General features: G+C 47.1%; 1 protein-coding gene across 1 annotated transcript; it reads left to right on the top strand.

The window, feature by feature from the left end:
• The first annotated feature begins 950 nt into the window (after window positions 1-950).
• Window positions 951-5,344, top strand: PMAIP1 (phorbol-12-myristate-13-acetate-induced protein 1). Its single transcript, XM_087927414.1, has 2 exons — window positions 951-1,149; window positions 3,157-5,344. The coding sequence occupies exons 1-2, from the start codon at window positions 1,089-1,091 to the stop codon at window positions 3,261-3,263; spliced, it is 168 nt and encodes a 55-aa protein (XP_087783540.1). The 5' UTR covers window positions 951-1,088; the 3' UTR covers window positions 3,264-5,344.
• The last annotated feature ends 4,731 nt before the right edge of the window (window positions 5,345-10,075 follow it).

The following is a 10,075-nucleotide window of genomic DNA, read 5'->3' as shown; positions in this document are numbered from 1 at the left end:
AGGGCAAGACCGAGCTCGCTTGGCAAAGTTGCACCCATGCCGCTTCCTGAGGGTTGTGTTGTGAACGCAGCCTTTCCGCGGTTCCTGCCATTTGGGGCCCGCCACCACGGGCTGTCACCCCCCACCCCCCCACACACATACACCTGGCACCTCCCTGGCCATCGGCTGCCCAGGAGGGGGACAGGGACGTGGTGGGGGTTTGTTTTCTTTCAGCTCCTGGGCCTTTTTCCTTTTCTCTGCCCTGGAGCAGCCGAGGTCAGGCTCGGGGGTGGGGAGGGGGTGGGAGGAAGGGAGGGAGAGAGAGAGAGGGAGAGGAAGGGAGAGAGAGAGAGAGGAAGGGAGGAGTGGGAGGAAGGGAGGGAGACAGAGAGGGAGAGGGAGGGAGAGAAGAGAAGGAAGGGAGGGAGGGAAGGAGAGAGAAGAGGAGAGGGAGGGGCGGGGAGGGAGAGAGAGAGAGGAAAGGAGGGAGAGGGAGGAGGGAGAGAAGAGAAGGAAGGGAGGGAAGGAAGGAGAGAGAAGAGGAGAGGGAGGGAGAGAGGGGGAGAGAAGAGGAGGAAGGGAGGGAAGGAGAGGGAGGGAGGGGAGGGAGGGAGAGAGAGAGAGAGAGAGAGAGAGAGAGAGAGGGAGAGGAGAGGAGGAGAGGGAGGGAGGGGAGGAGAGAGAGGAGGGAGAGGAGAGAGAAGGAAGTAGGGGAGGGAAGGAGAGAGAGAGAGAGGAAGGGAGGGAGGGAGAGCCGAGCGAGCGAGAGAGCAACCGATCACCTGCACCGCCCAGCCTGCTGTGGGACGCGCTGCCACCCCCGCCCAGCCCCCCCGCCCCCAACTCCCGATTCAGGGCCAGCAACTTGTCCCCGCTTGCCCGGGTACTCGCCTCTGATTGGCTGGCGGGCGAAAGTCTCGCCAGGGAAAGGAGGCGAGGACTCCGCGGTGACGTCATGGGGAAACCCCGGCCCTGGCCTTAGCTCCGGGCGTCCGCGCTGGAGGCGGCTTTTCGGAAGCTGCCAGCGAGCCGAGCGGACCTGCCGCCCTCCCTCCCACGCCGGCCTTCCGAAGCGACGAGTCGAAAGGAGCCGAGCCTCCTTGTCCGAAATGATGCCGACCAAAACGCCGCGCAAGCCCGCGCTGCAGAACCCGGCGCCCTCAGGTAAGGGTAACCGGGCGCGCCCCGTCCCCGGGTCCCCGTCCCCGCCGCAAGCCCGTTGGCTTCCAGGCGGGGCGGGCCTTGGGAACCACCTTGGAGAGGAGCCTCTCTCTCCGTCTTCGGGTCCCGGGAGCTCCCCCGATGGAGCAACCGGGACCCGGCTTGATGATCTCAGGCGGCGCGGGTGGGCGAAGAGACAGCGCTCCACCGGGGATGGAGGGGTCGCGGGCGAAACGGGAGCGCCGAGACCGCTTCCTTCCCCACCCGGAGCCCAGCCAGTTTCTTCTCCTCGGAAGAATCGGCTCTCGGCTCTTGAATTCTTCGCCCCCTTGGCCGAAGGAAGCGGGTGCCGGGACCTGTCCGCCTCTGCGATCGAAGCCTTCCCGCCTGTCACCTCAACTGCATAATGCAAAATTCAGGTCCAGTCTGGCTCTTCTCCCACCTACCCCTTTCTCTCCCCGGCTTCTCTCCCAAGATCACCAAGCCTAAGAGAAGCAGGGGGTCCCTGGGCTGAAAGTCGGTAGAGATTCTCCGTCACCCTCCAGCTCGTAGTTGCCCCAAAGGTGCAATTTGTTTTTTTTTTCTTTTGAAGAGAAGTGAAACGTCTTCAAAAGAAAAAGAACAAACAAACAAGAAAGTCCAGTTGCCTCCTGAAAAAGCACTTTTGGGATACCTTGGCTGGTTGCTACAAATCACCTGCTGCCTGGGCTATCTAGGAAAAACCCCCACCCACCACCCACCCTGTCTCTCTGGAAGGGGGCTTTTACCATCGACCCCATTATTCAGAAAAAGCACCAAATTCAATATAGTCGAGCAGAGGTCCCCAAACTTGGCATCTTTAGGACTTGTGAACTTCAATTCCCAGAATGCTGGCTGGAGAATTCTGGGAGTTGAAGTCCACAAGTCTTAAAGTTGCCAAGTTTGGGGACCCCCCTTAGTAGAAGGACATTTGACCAGCTTCTTCTGTGTGTGCTGAGATGGTTGCCCTTAGATGCCAATTACAAACAGAGCAAACCTGGCTGTGGGAGCTTCATCGCTGGAGGCTTTCAAGAAGAGATTGGACTGCCATTTGTCAGAAATGGTGTAGGGTCTCCTGCTTGGGCCAAGAGGGTTGGACTAGATGACCTAGACAGTCCCTTCCAACTCTGTTAATCTAACTTGGAGCTCACCGTTATTGACTCTTGATGTTCTGCGTGACTTTATTCTTGGAGGTTGTTCCCCCCACATTGGTTTGGGTCTACATTGGCCAGTTGCTAAGACCCAACAGTCTGAGAATAAGAGGAAGGGGCTCACAGTCTTCTTGGAAAGGCTTTATTATTTGTTGAGGGGAGGAAAGGAGAGACAAAGAACTGCAGCTTCCACTGAAGGTAAAGAGAACTTTCTGTGGGAAGTTGTAGAACTTTAAGGACATTAGGAAGTTGCCTTGACGTGGAGAGTGTTCCCTAGTCAGTAACGTCTGCTCTGCCTCAGGGACGTCTGTGTAGGCTCCTTCCTCTGATCTCTTAAACAGGAGTTGCTAGGATGGGATCTTCTGCAGGTAGAACCCAGTTCTGCCCCCTAATTGGTGTTAGCCTAATTTCTACTCTGAATATTTCAGTGCTTGTTTGCTGTCCATCCTCAACTTCTTGTTAAAGAGAGCTCTAACTCCAGCACAAAGAGGTGTGAAGGGCGTCATGTTGACAATTGTCTTCTGGGTAAATTTTTCAGAAGGTACTTTCAGCAGCAACATACCACTAGGGTTAGCAGTGACCCCTATAACCTGAATCCTAGGCTCGCCCCTGCATGAAGACTCTCTGTGTTAATTTAACTCGGGGAGTCTTCTCCCCCTCCGTTTATTCCCCTGCATTTAACTGAATCGGGAACACACACACACGCACACACACACACCCCACTGCAGGAATTCAGTCAATGCACAACAAGAGCATTCTTAGTCGGGATGAGTCCATTAGGGAGGCTGCAAGAAACACGATTGTTTCATCAATGCAAGTGGCAATACCGTGCTTGTCTGTTTTACAGAGTGCTCTGTCATGATAGCTTTGCAGCTACGCAGAATTGGAGACAAATGGAATCTCCGGCAAAGAATCCTGAACCTCTTCTCCAAGCTCTTCTGCCCAGGAACTTGAAAGAGTCTCAAAAGGAGAGAAAAGGAAATCGAAAACAACAACAACAACAACAAAGGAAATGGAAAAAAAAATGTCTGTGAAGATGCAAACTTTTTCTACTCGAATTTATGAAAGAGAACACCCGTGAGGTGGAAGAAATGAAATGTTTAAAGGATTTTGTTGTTTGTTGTTTCCATCAACAACCACAAAAGCTCCTGTGTAATATTCTCAGATACCATTTCGGGAAGTTTGTGAGTTAATGCAAATGTAGCTACTGAGACAGAGGAGAAAACTGGATGTTACCGTTGACTGAATTGGTCCTGGAAGATGAAGGAGCCATCAGAGCTGAAACCGTGTTCAGTGTTGGATATTAAGCATTGTTTCATGTGTAGGGAAAATGATTTTTGGGTGTGGCTTCTGGTTTTCTTGACAAATGCAAATCAGTCCTTTTGTTCTTATTTTGGAGTTTGGAAACCTACCTGGAGAAAACCAGAAGAAGTATGTTACATATGAATTTGTTCTGTTGAAATGAATGTAGTTTGTTAGAGGTTCATTTGTTTTATGATTAATTGTATTATATTGCAGTGCCCTTAAATTATGAGTGGAGCTGGGTACGGCTAGATTACCAACTTTATAACATATGCCCTATGGGTAAGATGTTTTTAGTATATTTATTTTTGTGCGAACTTGTTTTCAGGTTATTAACCATGACTAAAGATTCAGGATGAACGTTCAAAACATTCTGCATCAGAGCAGATTTTAACAGGTTACCAAATCATCTTCAGTTTTTAAAGTAACAGTATTTTTGGCTTTACAGAATGAATTGGTACATGTTTAGTTATGAGTTAAGAAAATAGAGGTCTGTTTATGCATTATAGGTGATAGATTCCTAATAGTGTTAGAACTATATAAATAATATAAGCTTTAGAAAAGAAAATGCAGATCAAAAGTTACATTAAGATGACAACTTTGGGAATGAAACAATGTGCTGGTTTTTCACTAAGCAAAAGAATTATTCAATGTATGTCAGCTGGATGAAAAATGTCAGAACATTTTAAAAACATGCAGGAGTCATATTCAGTCTAGAAATTCACATGAGATCATATCTTGATATGGATCTGTTTTCATACACTAACTATTGTTTAAGAAGTTGAATTGCACACACACAAAAGTATCTACAAGGATCAAGTGCTAATTCTGAAATCAACCACAAAGATTTTCAGCAGATTTGTTAAGTTTGAAACACATTTCTGAGTTGGGGCTCAACAATTTCAGTATTTATTCTGTAACATTCTTTAACATAAACCTCTAAAGATATTTCAGTTGAATTCATAAGTAACTTAGTAGTCTGACCATGGTTACACTAACATATATCAAAATCACGCTATGTTCCCCAATCATTCCCCAATATTGGTTGAATAAAAATGTAAATAACTAGAATTGTTGGATATATCATCTCAAAGTCAGCCTTCCTTTTTTGTAAATCTCTTCAACGGCTCTCTTTTTTTTTAAAAAAATGTCGTCTTAGCATTACTTTAATTGTGGAATTATGAAGTCTCATTTGAAGGCCATGGTTCTTCAATAAACAGTCCTAGTATTTTTTTTTTAATTGAGAACAACCAAGGGGAGTCAAAAAAAAATCAAGATGGCAGCTGTCAGAGCTGGGGCAAAACCATTTGTTTTGACTGAGAGATAGCAAAAAAAATTTCTGTGCATGTTTTCATACGGGAGTATTGCACACTATATTGTTTTGCTAAGCTTGGGTTAGGGTTAGGGTCAGGAGAATAGTTTACAGCATCCAATCTGTTTCATCCAGTACACTGAACGATGATGGCCAGAATTTTGTTCGGTGGTCATGCTACCTAATAAATCTGGGCCTGGAAGTTAATAACTGGAGCTCATCACATTGGTGAAGATGTGTTTACAGCAAAATAACCAGTTAGAAGTATTTAAGGAGCACATTCATAGCCATCGGGCTACATTTCTGTGCCAGCTTTCTTGCAAAAGTCATACGTAGCTTTCTGTAAGAATCATTGTTTTTGTCCATGTCTTAAAAATTATTCCTTCTATGTGGCGACTGTTAAGTTAATAAACTTGATTTGTTGTTCAAAAAAAATGTGCTTCAGAATATAATTTCCATGGGATTTGAACATGCTTCCTGCCTTTCTGTGATTGCTGATTTTATATCTATTGTACATGGTTTTTTTTTTTTAAAAAAAGTTCCGCTTGCTAGCACATCTGCATGGACTGAGTGGTCAAAAAGAATCAAGATAGTGGCCAGTATCTTGCCTTGTTTAAGCCTCCTCTTAAATAAAAGACAGCTGCCAGTTTCCCATCAGAAGTGAGGGAGAGGTGTTCAACACAAGACAACACCTGATATTTGCTTTTTGGGCAGTCGTCTTCAAACCAGAGCAATCTGGAAATGTTGACTTGCTATGGATGTTCCAGCAGATCTGGAACGTGCAGATTCAGTTTGGCTGCCCAAGAGCTTACTTGTTCTTCAAACACTACCACAGCAGCTCAAATCACTTACAGGATCATGAAATCACAAATTGTGGTTTGCTTTATCCATCCAGGCAAACATTAATTGAGGCTAGAATCTGACAATCCCTTCCCCAGAACAGAACACTTAAGGGAGGGAGATAACAACCGTGGCAAGAACATTTTTTGGGGGGGGTGTTGTTATTGTTTGCGGAAGACAATAACACCCAGAGGTGGACTGCTGCTGGTTCGCACCGGGATTCTGCGCAATTCGGTGAACCAGCAGCAAATCCCACCACTGGCTGGCCCCGCCCCCAATCATTTTGGGGGCTGTTTTCCAGCCCATTTTGGCCATTTTTCAGGCCAAAAATTTTGATCATGTGACCGTGGGGATGCTGCAATGGTCATTAAATGTGAAAAATGGCCATAAGTCACTTTTTCCCAATGCTGTCATAACTTCAGGTACTTAATGAACTGCTATAAGTCAGCTTAGTCCCTGTAGGATGTTTCAAAGGTTTGCAAATGTCGCCCCTGTTTAGTTTACTTTACTTTACTTTATTGTCATTGCACCTCATGCAATGAAACCGGACACCATCTTCAGTGCACATCATGACCATGAAAATAAACAAACACACATCCTTCACACTCCAGACACTGAACTGAAAACCCCTGATACTGCACCAACACTACACTATACAGTAGAATTCAATAGAGTTACTGCCCTGGGATAGAAGCTGTTTTTCAGCCTGTTTGTCCTTGTTTTTATTATCAAATAATTATTTGTTATTCCATTTAAACATGAGGTTTTTGTGGATTTTTTTTTAAAAAACTTTCCAGCGAGGCTTGTAAAGAGACCTCAAATGCCCACATCCCCATCAGGTCCTCAATAGCTGAAGTGGCCATAGAACTCCAGCAGAAGTTCTTAACTTTTGGGGTTTAAAGCAGAGGTCTCCAAACTTGGCAACTGTAAGAGTTGTGGACTTCCACAACTTACAGTTGCCAAGTTTGGGTACCACTGGCTTCATGGATGAAATATTTTGTCATACATATTTCCTATCAACCCAGCTTAGTTGTGAAATGGCTTCAGTTTCCCACTGAATCCTCTCTCCCTCTCCCCGCCCCCCGCACTTTTACGAGTGGCAGGCAAGTGGGCAACACAGAAACAGATCCAAATTCAGAGAGATGAGTCACATCTGACACCTCCTATCGGCTGGGCATTTCCTGGTTCCCTGTCCTCAAAACAAGAAGTAACTCTTGCAGTTGAAAGTCCAAAATTCAGAAGAAGGAGGCAGCTTCGGGGGGGGGAGGGGGGGGGAGAGCGCTGAAGGATCTCCTGGGCCAGAAATCTTTTAGAGAATCCCTCAAATGCCCAGTTCTGTCCATGCCACCCTGCGGTGTCCAGCTTTCCCCTTCCAGGACTTTCTCTCACTCTCTCCTCACCAACACAACCTCTTCCACCACTGGTGGGATTCAAAAATTTTTTTTATTCCCGATTCTGTGGTGGGTGTGGCTTGGTGGGCATGGTGTGGCTTGATGGGCGTGGCAGGGGGAGGATACTGCAAACTCTCCATTCCCTCCCCACCCCACCAGAGGTGATATACAGCAGGTTCTGACCAGTTCCGGAGAACAGGTAGCGGAAATTTTGAGTAGTTTGGAGAACCAGCAAATACCACCATTGACTGGTACCGCCCCCCTCTATTCACTTCCTCCCAAGTCCCAGATGATTGGCTGGGTTTTCTTTTGTTGCCCTGCTCAGGAGAACGGAGCTGGAAAGCAGGTTAGTGGGGTGGGGAGGGAATGGGGATTTTGCAGTATCCTTCCTCTGCCATGTCCACCAAGCTACGCCCACCAACCCATGCCCACAGAACCAGTTCTAAATTTTTTTGAATCCCATCACTGCATTCCACTAACCTGCTTTCCAGCTTTGTTCTCCTATGCAGGGCAACAAAAAAAGACCCAGCTGGGACTCGGGAGGCAGAGAATAGATGGGGGCGGGGCCAGTCAGAGGCGGTATTTGCTGGTTCTCTGAACTACTCAAAATTTCCTCTACCGGTTCTCCAGAACTGGTCAGAATACCACCTCTGTCTTCCTTGCTCTTTCCTGCCCATTGGGATATGACGTGTCAAAAAAAGGGATGGATGGGGTCACATGGCTGCAGCAGCCCTTTTCACTGTTTAACCCCCTCCTCACAAACACCTGGCAGGGACAGAGTCGAAGTTAAAGTAAAGGATAAAGAAGGCCACATGGATTTTATTCTCCTAACAGTCGACTTTAGGGGGCCAGTGCTCATGGTCGTTTCAAGGCAGGAGTGGGATTCAATTTTTTTAACAACCGTCACTGTGGGCGTGGCTTCGTTGGTGGGCATGGCTTGGTGGGCATGTGACTGGCTCGGCATGGCCAACTCAACATCACTCACATTGAGGCACGCATCTCCTCGCCCGGCCTCTCATGACTGTGGGGATGCTGCAACAGTTGTAAGTGTGAAAAATGGCCATAAGTCACTTTTTTCAGTGCCGTTACTTTGAATGGTCACTCCACACAAGCAAAGTACCAGCAAAGGAGGGAAAAAATACTCCCGAGAAGTTCCTGAGACAGGAAGTCTAGTCCTGCTAAGAATGTAATAAGGGTTAATGGAGAGGCAGTTTCTATAAGCAACAGCAGAATGTTTCCTTCCTGCCTTCCTTACAGGATTAGGCCAGTCATTTCTTCTAATAACCAGTTCTCCGAATTGCTTAGAATGTTAACAACCAGTTCTAGCAAATAGGTGCGAACTGGTAGAATCCCACCCCTGTTTCAAGGCCTTTGAGCCAACAGTCTGAACATATTTCCGTGGTCACATAGGCACCATGACATCACGCAGCAGGGTAGAGCGTGCAGCAAAACACAGAGTGCTATTATCTTAACACTGAAGAACTACCTGTTTATTTACACATATTTGCATGCTTTCGAAAGGCTAGATTGGCAGGAGCCGGGGAAAATAACAGGAGTTTGCCCCATCATACAGTACTCAGGTCTCAAACCTGGCCTGTCGGTTTTTCAGTTGACATGCTCAGCCTCTTCACCACTTGGCCATTGGGCCACCTTCAGAAGGCTCCTCGGGAATTATTTATATTGGAAGCAGTGGTCATATTCCTCTTGGCAATTGTTTTTCAAATGCATGAGTCACTGGGTTGTCCTTTTGTCAGGGCAACCAGAACTTCACAATCCTCTTCACTTGAGTTGGGGGTGCCCTGCCTGACCAAGCAGCCTTATGTAATGGCATACGGGAAAGACCTTGGGAGACTGGGCAAATTGTGGCTGCCTAGCGAACAATCAGATAAGAGACAGCACAGCCTGCAGCTGCATAGTGGGTGGGGGGGGAGGTACAGAAGAGACCCTCCCAAGTTTCTCAGGCTGTAAAGGAGACAGTGGGAGATTCGTATTTTCATGCTTGCAAGATTCTGTTAATGTAGCTTTACAAATGAGTAAACTGAGGTTATCTGGCCTACCTAGTAAGGCTGACACCTGAAAGTCCCAGCTCCAGCACAGGTGGGAATTCTCAGTGGGCAAGCCTTGGTTTATTGCAAGGGTCTTCAAACTTGGCAGCTTTAAGACTTGGGGACTTCAACTCCCAGAATTCCTGAGCTAACATGACTGGAGGAGGAATTCTGGGAGTTGAAGTCCACAAGTCTTAAAGCTGCCAAGTTTGAAGTCCCTGGTTTACTGGTTCTTCAAATGCAATGCCCCTTAGAAAGGAATATTTATAGCTTAGGGTATGGGGTCCCCTGGTGCTCTCTGAGCTTGGCTATTTTCTTGCAGACATTTCATTACCAAACTAGGTAATATATCATTAGTGCAAGAAGCAAGTGGGGTTTGCTCTCATTTTTATATTTTAGGGACAGGCCCTGTTGATGCCCCCTCCCCGCCCCCAAAAGGACCAAGCCCTTGTTGTTGGTCTGGTCAGAAAAGACAGTGGGATGGTCCTTCCTTAATCTACCTGACATTGTTTTCAAAGGAGTTCGTTGACCTGTTTTGATGTTGGGGCAGCTACTATGCTCTGGAGTTTCCTGTTTTCTGTGGTATCGGTTCAAACTGCAACCAATTCGGGTTGTTTTCGCTTCCTGCTTTGGCACTGTTTGTGGCTGGAGAATTCAGGAGCAGCTGATAAGCGTGTTTCTCTGAGACACTTCCCCCTCCCATCACTGAATAAACAGGAATTAACATGGAGATGACCCTTCAGCTAGCCACGCCTTACCCTGAAACGGGTATAAATATTCCCTGTTGCTTTAATAGCCACATCGCGTCATGCTTCTCACAACCGTGAGCTCCAGTGCCTTAGATATGACTCAGTGCATAACCTGCTAGTTCAGAGT

This window comes from Pseudonaja textilis, chromosome 2 (assembly GCF_049901715.1).
Source record: "Pseudonaja textilis isolate UNSWEBS1 chromosome 2, rPseTex1.2, whole genome shotgun sequence".
Classification (NCBI taxonomy): domain Eukaryota; kingdom Metazoa; phylum Chordata; class Lepidosauria; order Squamata; family Elapidae; genus Pseudonaja; species Pseudonaja textilis.
Note: the sequence above shows the minus strand (reverse complement) of the source record. Positions and strands in the feature narration are given on the sequence as shown.